The sequence below is a fragment of the Oreochromis aureus genome, linkage group 1, assembly GCF_013358895.1.
Source record: "Oreochromis aureus strain Israel breed Guangdong linkage group 1, ZZ_aureus, whole genome shotgun sequence".
NCBI classification, from domain to species: Eukaryota; Metazoa; Chordata; class Actinopteri; order Cichliformes; family Cichlidae; genus Oreochromis; species Oreochromis aureus.
Genome location: NC_052942.1, coordinates 26,802,072 through 26,821,603, shown reverse-complemented (window position 1 = coordinate 26,821,603; position 19,532 = coordinate 26,802,072). Strand labels below are relative to the sequence as shown.

Sequence of the window (19,532 nt, the reverse complement as noted above, 5' to 3'; positions counted from 1 at the left end):
TTGGAGTACAGAACCCTGATGCCTCATTTACATCGAGTTAAATCATTAAGAGGTGGAGGTCTGATAATATTTGTTTCACATAAAATAAATTTTACAACATGCAGTCATAATTTGTTTTGTTTTTTTTAATTTAAGAATTTGTTGATGAATCAAATGAGCCTCCCACAGTGTCTCATAACAGCTTTTTGGTCCCCTTTATACTTCATTTAAAACGGAGCCTTCCCCGTAAAAAAGGATTACAAAATAAAAATCACAATCCCGATGAACAAGCCTCAATTTCTGTTGCTTTTATTAACAAATGCCTTTAAATGGTGCACCATTAAAATCTCTTGGTACGACGCAGCAGCAGGAACAACCTCTGGAAAATCCAACAGCACAGCAAATGAAGACAATCGAGTTTTCTTGTCTAATCAGGATTCATTAAAAGGTGTTCTATGCTTCGGGGTCGGGGGCCTCTACATTAGACAAGACCTTGCATTTTGAATCACCCACCCGCAGTGCCTTATTGCAGACAGTTTGACATTCAACACTGCAGTAATTTCCACTTTCAACTTTCCATTCTTTACATTTTAACTATTTGGAGTTTCTAAGTCATGTAAAGTTGCTCCTTTCTGGCTTAGAAAAGTATTGATAGACATGATGACCTATGCTGGAAGACGCCAGAGATCATAAGGTAGAGACCAACAGGAGAACTTAAGAGGGAAATATTAAAAGTGCAAAATACAGAGACATTGTGAAGGATGACATAAATATCAAATAGACAACTGATAATCCTACATATTCTTTTAAACATTGAATTCTGATCCTATGCAAGTTTAATCTATTGTATTGTGTAACTGTTGGTCACAGGAAAACAGCTTTTAACAGCTTTATCTCATGTTAAAGAGAATAAGACTTCAGAAATCAAATTAAACTACATAATTTGGCTTTATTTTTCTTGGCTAGCGTGCATCTCTTCCTCGTGGTAAGCAGACTGTCAGTGTCAGACTGCTTTGGTTGTTATCTTGCTCCCTGCTACATGAAATAAAACACATGCCTTCACTGCCCACCTGCTGAAGTCTGAGCATTTCAAAATGGTAGGGAACTGATTAACACTTTAGGCAACTCACCTGTTTGCGAAACACCAGCCCCAAGATTGCTCCGACCAGCTCCAGGAGCAGACACACTGCCAGGGTGTACATGAACTGTGGTGCACCAGACAAGAGAAGAGAAATGACATATTATACACTTTACACTTTGCATCTTTTAACAGTTTGTGTGTATTGTGTCCTTACAGAAAGACCTTTCCTTCCTATCCTAGTTAATCTCTAAAGCAACCAGTGACCAGAAAACTCTGTTCTTCCTCTGTGCTTTCATAAAATCCTGAATATAGATGTCATCTTCACAAGTTTGTCTCTTTATGCATCTGGCAGTGACTCCAGGTGTTTAGTTGCTTATTAAGTAATTGTTAATACAATGTGTCTTGATTTTTCACCAGTCAGTTAATTGCATTTCTTCCTATAGTTTTAGTACATAACAGAAGCAAACATTTAGTACATTATGTCAAATAACTCTTTCCCCTTTGTGTAATAAGCCATTACTCACTCCAGCTTAGAGACAGGTGTGAGCATCCTCCAGTTGCTAGGGAAAATATACATTGTCTGACTGGTTGCTGGCGATGAAATCAGTTGCAAATGTGATGCTGCACCATATACCTCCTATTGATTGCTTTGGTCGCTAGCACGTTGCTACAGCTGAAGTAAAAGTTGTGCTGTTACCAGTGAAACAAACAAACATGTTTCAAAACGTAACAATCTCTATTTCTGGTTTGTGTCACACTTTTCACAGTTTCAGTACTGCTTAACAAGCAGTTGGAAAGTGTTTGCAGACAAGTTGGCATCTCATAAGCAAACGATCTGCTAGCAAACGAAGCAATTCCAACTAGATTTTTGGTGCAGCATCATGTAACTCTCGACCAGTTTCAACCAGTAACAGCATTTTTTGTTTGTTTGTTCGTTTTTAAATCCCAGAAAGTAAGACAGACTGGTTTAGTTTAAATTTTTCATTTTTTACAAACACAAGTAAATACTTGTTTCCAAAGCTAATGCTACCAGGCAAGGGGGGAAGAAAGCACATTGTGGAAGAATGGGGAGGTCTGGAACGTACACCCTGGACTGGTCACCAGCCCCACCACAGAACATTGCGTCTTTACAAAAAACAATGAAGCAAAGACAATTTACAAATTTAAACAAATTTTATGAATTCTTAGGATACTTCACCACTCACCACGTTCAATAGAGTTATATTATCCCTCAGGGAACCCAAGACTCCAATGAATGAAACAACAAATAGGATGATTCCCAGTAGGATCAGGATTATAGATGGAGCCAGAAACACACCCTCCAGTGTCTTGTACTGCTGTCGCTCTACTTCTGCATAGATGCCAATACCCAGGATACATCCACCTATTAGCTGGAAACACACATGAGAAGCAGTTAGGACAGATTAGTCATCAGCTTGAACATGATGGGAAACCAGCAGGTTTCTAGGTTCGTTCAGTTTCTGCAGATTTAAATATAACTAAGAGAATAAAACATTCAGTGGGCCAAAGCTTAATTTCCACAATTACATGTTCGTCAGCTGCCACTTAGCAGGGAACATTGAGGTGGAAAAAAAACGGAAAGTGCTTAGACCACCAGGTCTCAAAGACAACAGAGAAAGAGACGCGTACAATACTTAAGTTTAAGGTCATACATATTAGAAGGAAAATACAGCAACATCACTTTGTCAGACAGGTTCTATTTAAGTGATTTCTTGATTCAGCAGGTCTGGCAGTAATCAGGCCTGACTATAGCTAGTGAAATTGAACTTCGCTTCCGCAAAAAAATTGTGGTTATCACAGTCAATGCTTGATTTAACAATAAGGCAATTAATATTTCCACACAGGAACAGATAGTTTTTCCCTTAATAAATGAATTTATCATTTAAAATCTTTACTTGCGTCGTCTTTGCCTGTCAATTAAAAAAGGTTTCATCCGAAAAATGTCAGCGTGACAAATTCCTTAATGCCTCACCTATGCATGGAAAATGTGTAGATTCAAGAACAGTCAGAAACACTTTTTTTTTAACTCCAACCCTAATTTTAAAAAATTAGAAACTTTCTGAAATATTTGTCAGAAACTTCTGATCTACTGAGATATTCCCACATAGCCATCTATAGGGTCACAGAGAAGGGTGAGAAAAACAGAAGCTGCCCAGTGAGAAGCAGTTCTCTGGGTGATAATGCTTTGTTGATGCTGGAGGTCAGAGGAGAACGGCCAATTAGCTTTGAGTTGACAGGAAGGTAACAAGAACTCAAACAACCACAAAGATGGGTTACGGCAACAGAAGGCCACAGTGGGAACCACTACAGTCAGCTAATAACAATTCACACCCACTCAACAAAAGTGGACAACAGAAGATTGGAAAAACAGAAAATATCGTAAACATCAAAGCATGAATCATTGCCATCCATTGAATCAGGATGCTGGTGGTGTAATGGCGTGGGAGATATTTTCTTGGCACACTTTGGGCCCCTTTTGGTCGAACATTTTTTAAACACCACATCCTAGATCGCCATCATGGATGCGCAGCAACTTATGGTTTAGTCATGCTAAAGGTAAAAGCACAGACAGATAAATGTAACTGCTGTGACATCACTTGTTGGTTAGTGTAACCCTCACACTGTATGTGATGATCAGGAGGTGAATCGGACTAAGAAACCAAGAGACACTGCACACTCATATTATAGCAGTTTGTAAACCACGTGGTAGCCTCACCCTAAAGCAAATCATAATTATAAAACTCAGTTCAAAGGTACTTTCATACTGAATTCACTTTTTACACCAGTGCCAATCTCACAATCTCTATGTACAGTCTATGGATGATGGTCCATGTGAGTCTGATTTAGACAGAAACCTCAAAAACAAGATGGATTAGCATAAAAATCTGTATGCCTATAAAGCTGCAAGTCTGCACCTCAATCACATCGTGAATGTTTCATTTAAATTCCACTGTGGTGGTATACAGAGGCAAAACTGTGTTTTTGTCCATTTCTAAAACCAATTGTATAAAGCGTTTTCATAGTTTCTTTATCAAACAACAACAACAAAAGAAATCCTGGCAAACACTGACATAATTATAGGCATATCCTTGTAGAGCTACAAGGGTATGAAATTTCTCCTGACGAATAAATGATAAATAAATAAAGCAATTATAATCTGTATTTTCGCCAGACTGTAGTGGACTATGGTAACAGATAATTCAGTGTTATTATTGTAAATAATAGAGTTCCTTAATTAGGTTCTCTGAAGTTTTGTATAGTCTGACACATGCACGCACACACAGTGTCTTTGTTTGAGTTTCCCTTCACCCCATTACTCCAACATAATTCAACAATCAATTCAAAAGAACATTTAAGAACCATCAGTGCTGTGAAGCAAATTGCCTAGATTGTTTATACACAGCCGTAAATACACACTTTTCTGTCTTTGTCATTGCTTCTCTTTCAGTTCTCTTCAATCTTCAGTTTTAAGTTCTCAAGTAACCAATCATCCATACAAAGTCATCAAGTTCAGGATGGAGAAGGCTAGAGTTTTCCCATTAAAGACAAAAGATGGGTAGAAACGAAACAGGGCACCGGCATTATGGACTGATAATTGGAAACTCAGCAGGATGTTCCTGTGAAACAGAACAGTATCACATGGACAAAGCAAACTTTCACAAATAGCAAATTACATTTCTCGACAGAAATGTTTTTTTTTCCCCTTTGTGCTCAATGCTATAAAGTTCAATTCAATTCAACTGAAACTTGCAAGGCCGATTTAGCTCAAAAACCTCCATTTAGAGTGGATTCACATAATTATACCTCAACTTAGGTACATTTTTAAACATATAAAGACCAACAACAGCTCCATTATTCTTTCTGTTGTGTTGTGAAAGAAGGACTATTGAACAGCCACATACTGCTGCACGCTAACTGAATAATATATCACAAGAAGGCTCTTATGTAGACATTAGAATTGTTAATGAGAACCCTAATCAAAAGGTCAATTCAGTCAAATTAACATTGGCAGAAACTATTTAAGCAATCAGCAAACAAACCTGTCAAAGTCTAGGAGGAGCAAAGTGAGAGAGGGGAGAGCATAAAGGGTCAGCTGGCCCAAATTACTTGGGGGGGGGGGGCGGTCTCCATATAAAACTGTTTTTTGTTGTTCCCTTACAGCTGTGTTTCCAGTGCTGACATCCTCAGGTTCCTGCATCTAAAATGAAACCGTGAGGAAACTTATCACCACCTCACGCGACGCTGTTTTGAATCCTATCTTTAGAAACGACAGGCCGTTCTACTGTGTCAAAGCAAGCGTGTGTGTGTGTTATACTCTTCTGGCTCACTTAAAAATGTTTAGTTGTTTATCACAGACACACTCTGAGCAGACTGCACCATATAACCTCAAATATTTGGCTTATTCTATGCATATCAATCTAGCTAATAAAGTGCTGTGAAGTATTTACCCACTTCCTCATCATCATTGTTTGTAAAATGGTCACATTTTCTGAAGGAGTATTAGGGTAACATTAAAAAGATATATATATATATATATTAGTGATCATTTCATGCCTTGTGTAAATAAGTTAGTGAAACAAACTGATCAGCCATCTGATCGTGTCTTGTGATGCAACATACATCCTCTCTGTCGCACGACAGTGTGACCATCAATATCCTTGCATCTGTCCACTGCCGGCTATTTCATTGTGTACATATCAGGCCAACTCTTTCAGGTTTGTGCATCCTTCCTTCCATCCTTCTATTTATCACCACACTGTGTTTATGTGCTAAAGAAGAAATAATTTCCTTTTACTAAAACCGATGCTGAAGAACGATTTCACTAACTCATCTGCAGTTATCTTAAAGATGGTATAGCAGCTGCAGCACTTTCAACAAAGTGACAGTGAAAGCAGGGATCTCAATAAGCAACACATCATGCTGTGATCTAAAGAAACTCAACAACAGCTGAGAAACAGATTTTGGTAAAATATTAAATGGACTGACGAGACAAAAGTTTACATTTTTGAAAGGTTTGAGTCCCGTTACATCTGGTATAAAACTGATGAAGCTTTTTATGAAAACAAACATCATACCAAGAGTTATGCAGGATGGCGGTAGTGTCATGAAACCTCTAAATCCAAGCGAGATACTTTGGCATGACTTTTAACAGGTTGTTCGTTCTTAAATCTTTCAGTGTGGCTGAATTAAAACAAGCATGCAAAGAAGAGTGGGCCTAAATTCCTGCACATGGAAGTGAAAGACTCATTAGCAGTTGCTACAAATGGTAGCACAACCAGAATTAGATTTAAGAAGCAGTTACTTTTCACATAGGCCCATGTAGATTTGGATAACTGTTTTCCCCCTTTTCAAAACTGCATTTTGTATTTATTCACGTCATCTTTGTTTGATGATCCGAAACATTTAAGTGTGAAAAATATGCAAATAAACAAAACCAAACAAGAAAAAAAACAAATCAGTTATGAGTTAAATGCTTTTCATAGCACAATAAATATATATATATATATATATATATATATATATATATATATATATATATATATATATATATATATATATATATATATATATATATAAATAAATTTCAGTCTGAGCCCAGTGTTTCTCAATAACAGCAGCTAAACGTTAACAACTATGCATTTGCTGAAACAAATTTAAATGACCAGGTGTGTTTCAACGATGGCTTCCAGGCTAAATTAAAATTAAAAGAGCCATTTATACAAACTCACTGACTGCCAAATAGCACATGGCACGTCCTGAAATAGGATCAGGCAGCTGAGGTGGAAACTGGCCAAATAGCAACAATCCATTTATATTTATGATTTCAGTTATTTGGTCTGTTTTTGCATGCTGGAAGGGTTAAAATGAGCACGACTTCTTGCAATATTCACCCACATATCCATTACCAAAAAAAACAAGTATTTTCTCTTCTGTACCCTGAAAAAAAATTACTTTTCCCCATTTCATTTTCAATGCAATGACTGTAATGAAATTGTTGTTTTTCTATAATATTTCCAGCTTGTTATCAGGAAGGCTGCCACTGAGAAAACATAGAAGACTTGGTTTATTTTTCTGCTTGTGAGGTATGCTGTAAACAGACAAATTTAGGATATTTGTGTTAGGCCACCTGGCGCTATCCCTGGTACTGAATAGATCAGAGGAGGAAATGGAAAACACATCGCTTTAATTCTGCCTTGTTGGCTTATTGTGGACAGAAATGTCATGGTAGCAATGTTTCAGAGAGAGTGAGCGAGAGGCAGAGGGAAATGCGTGGCATGAGCAGAAAGGCAGACTAAACGATCCAATAATAACGACATATTGCTTCTGCAAACACCATTGTATGACATATTGCTAATTGCCGTTTAACCCCATCCTGTGAGATGCATAGTGCATCAGAGCGAAAGAGAAGGGGAGGGGGGGGGCATATGCAGATTTCAGAAGGTCCGACACTGTTTATAATCCACCATGATGCCTTTCCCTTACATGTCCCTGCTTGGTGTCTGTTATTCTGTCTGTTATGGTCTCTTATTGGCCGCTGGCCTGTACGCCACGAACTCGCTTCCATTCAGCCAAGGGGAGAGATCACTTAGAGCTTTTTAAACAGCAATTTGAAATTTCTGCCAAAGATAGAATATGTCAACAGTCAAGAGTGATAATCTCCACAAAGTGTGTGTCTTGTTTGAGGATCATTCTGATTCATGCAAACAGATTTCTAACAAACGTACTCGGGAAAATAAAATAAAACAGGCCACACACTGTTTATCATCATGCACTTAGCTGCAGATGGCTCGGCAACAGTTTCAGGGCATTAGGCCAAGATCAAGTAGTAGTTTATAACCTATTACGCTCTGCTAAAACAACTTCGTGGTGCTATTACTGGACACAGCTCACTGCTATAAAGGCATGCAGTGCAGCTTTGAAACCAGGCTACAAGCTGCAGACAGAAAAGGAAAAGAAATGTAACTTTAGGATTGTCACTGCTATCGTGTTCTAATTTAAATTAGCTTTTGGAGACATTTTAAAGCTAAAGCCGAGTTAAACAGTTCATCAGAAACCAACATGGAACTAACAAATATCTGTAAACTGTACTTGCTCTCATATTTTGCCTATGAACAGTGAAAATCAGAGCACCTGTTAGATCTGAGAGAAAAGGAAATCTTGTTAGCTACATTCAGAATGACATCATAGGCCATTTTTAGCCAGTCCAGCAGCTCAGTAAATGTGGATTTTGCTCCCCAGATGTAAATATGTAACAAATAACATAACAATTTAATAACCTGTCTCAAATTTCTAGCATATTTATTATTTGTGGCCAGACAGCCAGTTCTAAAAACTTTGATGAGCTTTCCTCTAAAAAGGTCATACAATGGATGAAAAATCTCTTTTCACAAGTTATTACATTGATTTCCATCTTCCACATTTATTCCTTGTCACTATGGACTTTAACACGCAGTAGGCAATTGTACCGTATATAAATACCACGTTTCCATGACTTTACACTGGTGTACCTTATCACATAATGTTAGAATATTTGTCTAATCCTTTGCTTAATGATCATATGCATTAAAAAACCCTCAAATTATAATAAAGGCTAATAAATATGCATGCAGATCTTTGTGTTTATATTGACCTCAAGTCATTGCTAAACCAATAGCGAAAGGGTCTGTGATGCTTTCTGCAAACAATTTTCCTGTCTGCTACATCATTGCAGACGAATTCTGTCTCACTCTTCTTTACAACATTGCTTCAGTTCACTGAGGACTGTGGGCATCCAGTTATGTATTCAGGTTCAGGTCTGGACTGGGATGGGCTGCGGCAACATCTTCTGTTAAAGATTTTTTTCTGTGCTTGAGATCATTGTCCTGTTGCACGAGCCAATTTCAGCCAAACTTAAGCTGTTGGGAAGATGGCCTCACATTTAGATAGAGTATTCTGGCATATAAAGGAGTTAAAATCAAGCTTCAGCCCTCTTCCACTAGTGGACGGTTCCTGTGAGATGTTTGGCAATCACCAAATGTGGCTAAACAACTCCACTTTGGCCTCGACTGTCCAATCGACCTTGTCCAGAAATCTTGTAGTTTGTTCAGATCCAAACCCAACTGTGCTGCCGTGTTCTCTTTAGAGAAAAGAGGCTTTGTCCTGGTAACTCTTCCAAACAAGTCATACATGTTGAGTCTTTTTTGCATTGTCATGAACTTTAAAATGCAGCATGCCGAGGCCTGTGACGTAGATATTGAGTTTTTTGCAAATTTCTCTGAGCATTGCATCATTGAGGTGAATATACCAGAACAACCACTACTGTGAAGTTTGTCAATATTCACCTCCAAATAAAAGCGATTGTGTTCAGGAGTTTTACAACCACATGGTCAGTTATAGAAATCAAAAGAATGAAAATATGGGAGTATATCAGCATTTCATAGCATTGACCATGTTCCTAATTTCAGGATATTGGTGTTAGGAAGACCCAAGTCATGACTTACTAATGTGGAAGATAAGTAATCCTCATTACTAATGAGATCATGATTGTATGCAAAATGTATTAACACTGAAAATATTAGACTTTGCTTTTTGCTTTGGATTAAATATTAAATCTGTTAGGAGGCCTGGGTCGTTGACCCAGGGTTTTTGAGTTTGTTATATTATTTATAATTTCTAGTCTTTGGTTTCTTTGAGTTCTGTCTTATGGTTTTTGTCTCTGTCGTCTCTAGTTGCTCTGTCTCCCCTGTCAGCTGTATCCCCTTGTCTAGTTCGTGTCTCTGTGTATCCTTAGTTGCTATATCCCCGTGTCCAGTCAGTCTGTGTCTGTAAGTTCAGTCTGTGTTGTGTTTCCTGTTTTACTTTGAAGGTCTCTGTCTTTTCTCAGTGTGTTCAGTTTACGCTTCTTTGTCTCGTTAGTCCTGATTTGCCCCAGCTGTGTTTCCCTCCTGTTGCCCATTCCCTGATTACTCCCTCTGCGTATTTAAGCCCTGTGTTTTCCTGTGCTCTCTGTCGTGTTCTACCGTTTACTTAGCTGTGTGTTCTGTTAGTCCTCTGGTTTAAGTTTATTTTGATTTTTTCCAGTCATGTTATGTTACCCCTTTTTGAGTTCAGTATTAAAGCTGTTTTGAGTTCACCTTTGGTCTCCGGAGTCTGCACCTTGGGTCCTATTCCTGTCTGCACACAGCCTACACCTAACAGAAGAACGCGACCAGAAAATGGACCCCGCAGACTCTTTTTTTCCTCAGAGGACAACGCTGAGATGGAGCGAATGGTGAGCCTGCTTGACCGCATTGCCCAGTCACAGGATTTACGGACTATGGCAGTCGGGTTAAGTGCAGTGGATGCCATCATTCGGCATAACCCTCAGCTTTGTCAGTTTGCCAAAGATACTAAGCTGGATCGCACCATTGCTGCCTGGAGAGAGCAAGTCAAGGCTAGTGAGCTTGCCCTCTCTCTCACTAACTCTTCCTCTTCGCTGCCCCACTCCCCACCTGCCTCAACACTGCCACGGACTTCCTCTCCCTCGCCACACCATCCGGGACCTCGTTCGCCTGCCTTTTTCCTGGCAGCTATGTGGTCGGAGGATGAGGAGGTGGTCTCCATGTCTCCACCAGTTCCTGTTCCCTCATCCCGGAGGAAACGGCGCCCTCGCCCTCGCCACCGCCACTCCTCTCCTCCGTCGCCTGTTCTGCAGCCTGGTCCCGCTGGAGGGTCCGAGGGGCCCGTCCAGCCTTCTGCCTCTGCTGGAGGGTCCGAGGGGCCCGTCCAGCCTTCTGTTCCCGCTGGGGGTTCTGGTGAACCAAACCAGCCACCTGTCTCCGCTGGAGGGTCCGAGGGGCCCGTCCAGCCACAGCCACCTGTCTCCGCTGGAGGGTCCGAGGGGCCCGTCCAGCCACAGCCACCTGTCTCCGCTGGAGGGTCCGAGGGGCCCGTCCAGCCACAGCCACCTGTCTCCGCTGGAGGTCCGAGGGGCCCGTCCAGCCACAGCCACCTGTCTCCGCTGGAGGTCCGAGGGGCCCGTCCCAGCCACAGCCACCTGTCTCCGCTGGAGGTCCGAGGGGCCCGTCCAGCCACAGCCACCTGTCTCCGCTGGAGGGTCCGAGGAGCCCGTTCAGCCACAGCCACCTGTCTCCGCTGGAGGGTCCGAGGAGCCCGTTCAGCCTCCTGCCTCGTCGGCTGGGGGTCTTGGAGGACCCAGCCAACACATCCTCATCTCTATTGACGGTTCCGGGGAGACCGTTCAGCCACCACCTACGTTGCCGCCTGCAGCGCCCACATCGTTGCTTGCAGCATCCCCGCCTGCGGCTCCCACGCCGTCGCCTGGTCCAGCCCCAGCTTCAGCGCCTGCAGCGCCTACGCCGTCGCCTGGTCCAGCCCCAGCTTCAGCGTCGCCTGCAGCGCCACCACCTGCGGCTCCCACGCCGTTACCTGCAGCGCCACCACCTGCGGCTCCCACGCCGTCGCCTGCAGCGCCACCATCTGTTTCGTCGCCTCTGGCTTCTGCTTCGCTGTCGTCTGGTCCAGCTCTGGCTTCTGCCTCGCCGTCGCCTGATCCGGCTTCGGCTTCAGCTCCGCCTGTCCGTCCTGCACGGCCTGCACGGCCTGCACGGCCTGTCCGGCCTGCACGGCCTGTCCGGCCGCTTTACGGGGCCGATGATTGGGCGTCCTCGCCGTCGTGGACGGCCTCCTGACCTGCTCCGTCGCCGCCGGTGCCTCCCGCCCGGCCGGCCTCCTGACCTGCTCCGTCGCCGCCGGTGCCTCCCGCCCGGCCGGCCTCCTGACCTGCTCCGTCGCCGCCGGTGCCTCCCGCCCGGCCGGCCTCCTGACCTGCTCCGTCGCCGCAGGTGCCTCCCGCTCGGCCGGCCCCCTGAACTGTTTTCTGGGCTCTTGGGCCGTCGGCCTCCTGACCTCCTTCGCCTGGGTCGCCGCTGCTGCCCTCTGCGTGGCCGGCCTCCGGACCTTCTTCGCTTGCCTTGCCGCCGTTGCTTTTCGCACGGCCGGCCTCCTGAACTACCCAGGTTTGGACTTTGGTGCCGTCAGCCTCCGGGCCGGCCCCCTGAACTTTTTTTTTTGGAACTGTCGTGTGCCTGGTTTTGTTTGGTTGTTTTCTGGGCTCCAGTGTTTTCCGTTTTGGTTTTGGGGTTGTGTTTGGTTTGTTTCGAGCCCTCCGTCCTGTTTCCCCCACCGCCCGCCCTGGTTGGGTTGTTTTTTCGTTTTGGTGGTTCTGGTTTGGGCTGTCTGGAAGCCAGCCCTTAAGGGGGGGGTACTGTTAGGAGGCCTGGGTCGTTGACCCAGGGTTTTTGAGTTTGTTATATTATTTATAATTTCTAGTCTTTGGTTTCTTTGAGTTCTGTCTTATGGTTTTTGTCTCTGTCGTCTCTAGTTGCTCTGTCTCCCCTGTCAGCTGTATCCCTTGTCTAGTTCGTGTCTCTGTGTATCCTTAGTTGCTATATCCCGTGTCCAGTCAGTCTGTGTCTGTAAGTTCAGTCTGTGTTGTGTTTCCTGTTTTACTTTGAAGGTCTGTCTTTTCTCAGTGTGTTCAGTTTACGCTTCTTTGTCTCGTTAGTCCTGATTTGCCCCAGCTGTGTTTCCTCCTGTTGCCCATTCCTGATTACTCCCTCTGCGTATTTAAGCCCTGTGTTTTCCTGTGCTCTCTGTCGCGTTCTACCGTTTACTTAGCTGTGTGTTCTGTTAGTCCTCTGGTTTAAGTTTATTTTGATTTTTCCAGTCATGTTATGTTACCCCTTTTGAGTTCAGTATTAAAGCTGTTTTGAGTTCACCTTTGGTCTCCGGAGTCTGCACCTTGGGTCCTATTCCTGTCTGCACACAGCCTACACCTAACAGAATCAGTGTGTCAAGAGTGAAAATTTGACCTTGATCATGCGGACGATTTGGGTAAAGACCAAAATTCTCTCCGACACTGTAGGACGATTTCTTGTGACAATTGGACCAAGATCTCAATCTTTGATGAATGTTTTAATGGTCCCAAATTAAACGCAACAAAAATTCAAAAACATGACATCCCAGCGTTTTCCTGTGTGTTACGTGAGCTAAGTCAACCTTCACTGGGTAAGTAAAGGTTAAAAGCAGCAAATAACCTCACGCAGCAAACTGAAAGAAAGCAGCATACTTGGGAACATGCTGGGAAGGTTACTGGAAGAACTCCAGCTGCTTTTACATTTCTCTAAGATTCAGATGACAGGAACAAACAATTTGTGACAAATTACAGACGGCAATCAAAACCTCTGACAAATCCTCTCTGCACCGCTCCAGTCGTGCTCCTCTGATCTGTTCTGTCCTCCTAATCTGTTGTTTGCATTATTTCACTTCATGCTAATTTCGGAATAAGAATTTAAATCAAAGCGGCGTTCAAACATTGTTAAACATGACCCGAGGCATTCTCGTCACCCTCGAGCTTTGCTTTAATTTTACGTTTACTCTTTGTCAACCGTTCTCCATTTGAATACAGAAAACACAGCCAGAGGAGATTAAGCTGTTGTCCTAATGTGGGTTAAATCATTCCCACAGTAAGCAGGAAATTACTCATCATCTTCTGTACATTGTTCCTCCAAAATATACACCGCGTTGTTTGGACATTTACACTCTAAGCAGTTGACAGCCAGCACACGCACATCCTGTTCTGCAAAAATTCTGAATGGGGGTGAAAAACAGGTCATTAAGAGCAAAAGAAAAACAAAACTAAATGAAGAAGCACAAAGAGAACTGAAAGTAACCCACTCAAGTTTCTTTTACAGGTGGTTTAAATTACCAACTGACATTTTAGAAAGTGAAGCTCTGGATTCTAGTAAATCACCACAAGAGTACTCACACTGCAGAGTCCTCGGTTTCTCCAAAACCAACTGGTGCATCATTACTTGTTGTTTTCATTACTCATTATATTATATTATAGTGTGAAATGATTACTGTAGCATCATGCAGTGAACTGAAAATAGGTTTGAGCACCTGTTGCATGAAACATTTTATGAGAATCGCTGTTGGCGTTCAATCTTTGTGTCTAGGTTTCCAGGAGGATGTGCCAGAACTCTTTATTCAGAGGCACCATGTGGCAAAAAATATCTTCTTAATGTGACTGAGTCAACGAGCAGCAGAATCAAAGTAAATATAACATGTTTATCTGTTTCACCTTCCCTATCAAGGCAGCATTCATTCTCCATAATAAACCCATTACTGAGTCTTATGCCTTTGCCTCCCGTTCTACTCCTTTTTGCACTTCCTCTCATCGCAAATTAACTTCTCAAAAGGTTCTTACAGAAGAGACAAATAAATGAATTTTCTAAGTGCACCAAGTGTTGTGTCAATTAGCCATCTGTCTTCAAAAATATACAGTCTGTCACATCATCTATGAGAGGGAGCAGCTGCATGGTTGGTTATACAGTATTTCCCAGAAAGGAAGACAAAAAAAGACAAGCTTGTAAGCCAGCAGTATAAACTGTTGCAGTCATATCTCCCATTTGGAGGTATTTGTTGAAATAAACATCACGTTCAAGAATCAAATTATATCACTTCACGTTACTGCCTTTAAAAAAAATAAATAGTCGCAAGTAAGGCTATTGTTTCGGGATTAAATGGCCAATATACTCTAATTGGCCCAGTTTTTACTGGTCGGACAACTCTGTGTGCATGAACTCTGTGTTCCAGTACTGATCCACTACTTTTGTCTACAGAAAAGAACCTGTGGAAAAAACAGATGTTAAGCTTACAGTTTTCTGTGTCTGTCTATGTGCCACAGGAACTACATTCTCTGGTGGGGAAACATGTTTTAAATGTGCAACTTGTTAAGTCGTACTTTGCTAAAAAACAATGAATGAAGCAACACATTGTCACGCGAACGTGCATGTATTAATTTCTATTCATCTGCTAGAGGAACACAGAGCGCACGAAGAATACCTGTTCAAACAAGGAAATGAATTTCAGTTTAATCTGCTTATAAACTAAAGAGATTTCCATGTTTACTTTATTATCCTATGGGGCAGTAACAGTTTAAATGCATCCAGTTGAAAGTTTCAGAGCTCTAGAAATAAACAGCAAGACTGAGCTTGCACTCAGTGATAAAATAATTAACTTGAATTAAAATGTTTAACACGCTTTGCACAGATTAATGATTTTTCTGCTGCATTAATCTCATCTTATTTGCAAAAGTTTTGCATTTTAATGCTATATTTTTGTTCTTTGTAATTTTTTAATCACTTACTTATCAGACTTATCATCATCAGATAACATCAAAGGGATAATTTTGCATGGAAAAAAAAAAAAAAAAGAGTAACATGACCCACAAAATGTCCCTTTTAATGCAAATGTGCAGAGACCTGAAGTAGAAAGCCCGGCTTAACAGAGAAAGTTGTTAATTGCTGTCATGATACCCATTATTTCCAACCGGCCTGGCCGTACTGAACTGTGCTCGTGGTAATACCTTTCAGGTGTTTAGAAAACTTGGTCAGTGGATTTATAATGTTGATTTCCAGCACTGTATTTTATTCCTGGAGTCTACTAAAGCCAAAAGACAACTTTCTTCTGATTGGCTGGCCCTCGTAAGAAAAAGGTTTGAAGAATGGGTCAGTGGGGTTTCTGTACCCGCAGTCAGAGCCGTGTGCCTGAGACGACCATATTAGGGATATCCATTCTCTCTGAAATCCAAGAGTAGAAAAAAAGACCCTGTCTGAAACAGAGCGTTTAGACTTCAGCCTGAGCTTTTTGCTCACAGGGATTACTGAAGCAAACAATGACCTCCATCCACCACTGTCACAATATTTCTATATATGACAAAAATAAAGGAAAACATAGTATATCCACTTTAGTGTTAACATTTATTGAAATTCTGCTTGGCTTGAAACTAACACTATGTCAAAGAAGTCATTAGTAAGACTGAATCAAACAGATGGCTAAAAGGTCAAAGTTTACTTACAGCACAACAACCAACATGACGTCCTTTGAAAACTGTAAACTGACTGTTTAAATTCATGTGACGCTTATGTTGTAACTATAAATTAGAATCGGCATATCGCAATGCGTTTTTGATCTAATAATTAGCCATTGTTTGAAAATGGCACTCACATCAGACTCACAATTTCAGCAGCTCCAACATTTGTCATCAACTGAACCCAAACCAAGCTTGGAAGTGAAACTCATCAAATAAGTATTTTCTGTCAGGAACGCTTCATGATGGTTTTGGACATGATCTCCTCAGCAGTACCTGCACACGTCGTAAGCTCCATTTAGAGTTGTTTTATGATTTGCTGAAGGAGCCAAGATTTTGACGCATTTTTTAAAGGATATTCTTTAACGCTTCTGTCTTTACTTACATTTTTTTCATAACTCAGGAAGTACATATGTTTTTTTTTTTCCATATATCTGGTTATTAAAGTAGAAGATAAGGTGGAGAAATGTAAGAACAAAACTATTCTAACATGTCAACTAAACTGGGATCATATATAATGATATACTTCTAAAATTATATGACTAAAAGCAGGTGCACAGTCTGCTCTGAGACTTATTTATTATCTGTAGCAATCATTCCATCATCAAAATGAGAGCAGCATTGTCAGACTGAAGTTTTTTCTCAAAGGTTTCCTGGTTTTATTTGTTGGTTGCCAAATTCATAATTAAAAATCAAATTTAATTACTTTCACAGCCCCAGATCAAATGACAGCAATGATAAAGGCGGGCTTCCAGCCACTCAAAAAAATCTTATCTTAATCACAAAGCGTCATTACAACAGGAAGCTCTGCATATTTGATCTGGCAGAGTTTGAAGCTGGAGTTTGTGTTTCCACCTAGGAAGCAACCAGGAGATATTTTACTTGTTAGGCAAATGTGTAAACCACCACACCATTTTATTCAAATATAGATCCAATATGTAGAAGGCTAAATCAAAAATTCCTTTATAGGAAATTGCAAGTTTTAATGTAGACATGATACTAATGAAAAGGGTATGGGTTTTTCCCGTTTTAAACTGAATCAAACTCGGTACTGTATGTTGTAGGACTACTTTTATTAAGCTTAAAAACCTTCAGTGTCTATATGAAGTGAGGGTCCTCACAGGGGCATAAAAAATCATTTGGGATCCTCAACTTCCTCTACTTGGGGAGTTCCAGGTGCTTCTGTCTGGGAGATTGTGTGGTTTTCCCAAAAATAGATTAAAAAAAAAAAAAAAAAAAAATAGATAGTGTTGGACTACTATCTGCAGAGTTTTACTCTGCGGTGTATGTGCATGTGCTAAACTGGTCTAAACTGTTCTAATCCAAGAAGCTACAATATGCTCCCGCTCTTATCTCAGATGGCTTTATCACTCAAACACACACTTGGAAAAGATAATCTGCAGGTCGTTTCCAGGCAGGCTATGTCTGCCGTTCCTGAAAAATCCTAAAGGGAAAACAAGATAACTCCCAGAAAGTCTGCTAGAGGCAACATTATGCTGAGGAACCTCGATGGGAATGACTGATGATGGCTGGAGAGTTTTGACTCATTTACAGTGTTTCATCAGTGACCTGCACAGCAACTGTCTAAATGTAAGCAAATAAAAGTAAAAATCTAAATAACTTTTAGGTGGATTTTTAAAATTAATTTAATGTAATACTTTCATTATAAGTGATCATTTTCCGTTCAGATCCTCTAATGCGTCGTTCCTCTAAGTCAGTATGAGCCTCTGCAGAAAAAAAAAAGTCCCCATATATTTTTGCAATGGATCAGTGACCCCAAACAATCCGAACCATCAGACAAGAACAAGGAGCAGTGCAGCGGACGGCGTGTCAGAGCCCGCCACTCAATTACAACCCCCGCCCCCCCCAAAACATAATAAAATAAAATAAAAACGATCCACACACTGAAAAAAATTCTACGGAAGAAAAACAGAAACTTTACTGATAGCCTGCGTGGAGTTAACTGGTCATCAGATTGAATGAAAAACTACTGAAGCCATAGAATGAAATGAAAAACTACTGAAGCCACGCTGCTACAGTGCTGTCACTGTCATTTGATTTACATGTGGCTCATCGGTCCACATGACCCGTACTGTGGTACAGTGACCACGGGAGGACACAAGACTCCTGCGTGAAAAATGACGCCTCGTCCGTTCTTCCCTTTTCTCTGTTTTTCTGATTTTATTTACCCAGTTCTCATCCGGGTAGGGTAAAGGTACGCAAGGAGGGTGTGGCGGCGGAAGGTTTCTGTGAGCAATATCCTACAGCACCTGTCCGTCCACAGGTGTAGCTTACAAAGCCCATGGTTTTATTAGAAAAGCGAAATAAGACCGGATCACCCTTTTTTCCACCCCACGGATCTGACCGGAACTCGCATACCCACAAATTAAAAGCATTAAACACACACACACACACACACACACACACACACACACACACACACACACATACGTGTTTTCGTGAAATATCAGGACCTATGACAAAAATGTGACAAATGGGAACGTGCCTTTCTGAAGGTCCTAGAGGCATGGGAATCACACAAAGTTTGACCCATGCTTCCAGGAACACGCCCATCTGTTGAGATTTTGGCTAGGGTGAAATTTTGGTCAAACCTGAATTTAATGCTACTTGTGAGGACACTGTCAGGTTTATGTGACTTATGAGTACCATAAGGTCACACACTGATATTTCATGTTTAGGTGAATTGTGAAGCCCATGGAAACACATAATTTTCAAGTATATATGACTTATAAGGACCAGGTAAGGGTAGGTTCTGTATTTTTAAGCTTGGCTCCTTTTGAGATTACAATATAATAGGCATGGATGCACAATAGTAATGCTCACCAGTCGGGTAACTTCTGACAGAAATATCAGACATTTATGTGTTAATAAAACAGTAAATATGAGCTGTGTAGAGACTTAAAAAAGACATAGGTCAAATGTGGTCAGTCTACTTTTTAAGTCTTAATATTGTAATGCATTAATTCATTTTGTAGTGAATGTTCATGTCAATAAAAACGTGGAACATTATCTGCCTTTCTTATCATTTAATTGGAAAAAGCACCCAGCATAAACCACAGATTTATGAGTAAGAACAATGCAATACAGAAAACTACAATATTGACATAACTGTGGAAGCAACAAAGTATCTCTCTTGGTTGTTTCTTTTTTTCCTTGCATCTTTCTTTTAATGCAATGATCCTGTTGTGGATGTAGTACTTTATGGCAACCCAGTCTCTGCCTTTACGAGCTGCCGGCTCTGCTTGGAAGCAGCAGTCACATTCCTTTTACCTGGTACTTTGCAGCAACCTTTACTTCATCATTTGTCCACTTGCTTCTCACCTTCCCAGCTGTCATAAATGGAAACAAAAGAAAATATCTTAATGTGAATGCAAGAAAAGATAGAAAATATTCTAGTTTATAGTTTATAATGTGAATACAAAATGTTCTTAAACCTTGCTTTCTACTGGAGCACTTTAAAGGAGCAATGTAACACAAACTAGAGTTGTTGGTTCTACCAATTGAGAAAGGCTACAA

General features: G+C 41.2%; 1 protein-coding gene across 1 annotated transcript in view; it reads right to left on the bottom strand.

Annotated features, from left to right (window-relative positions):
- The window catches only part of tspan15 (tetraspanin 15), a 63,352-nt gene that overhangs the window by 27,038 nt on the left and 16,782 nt on the right, over positions 1–19,532 (bottom strand). The window contains exons 3-4 of the mRNA XM_031737963.2: positions 2,266–2,451; positions 1,110–1,184 (exon numbers count right to left, since the gene is read on the bottom strand). Of these exons, the coding sequence (XP_031593823.1) occupies positions 1,110–1,184; positions 2,266–2,451 (261 nt within the window). The remainder of the gene's footprint in view (positions 1–1,109; positions 1,185–2,265; positions 2,452–19,532) is intronic.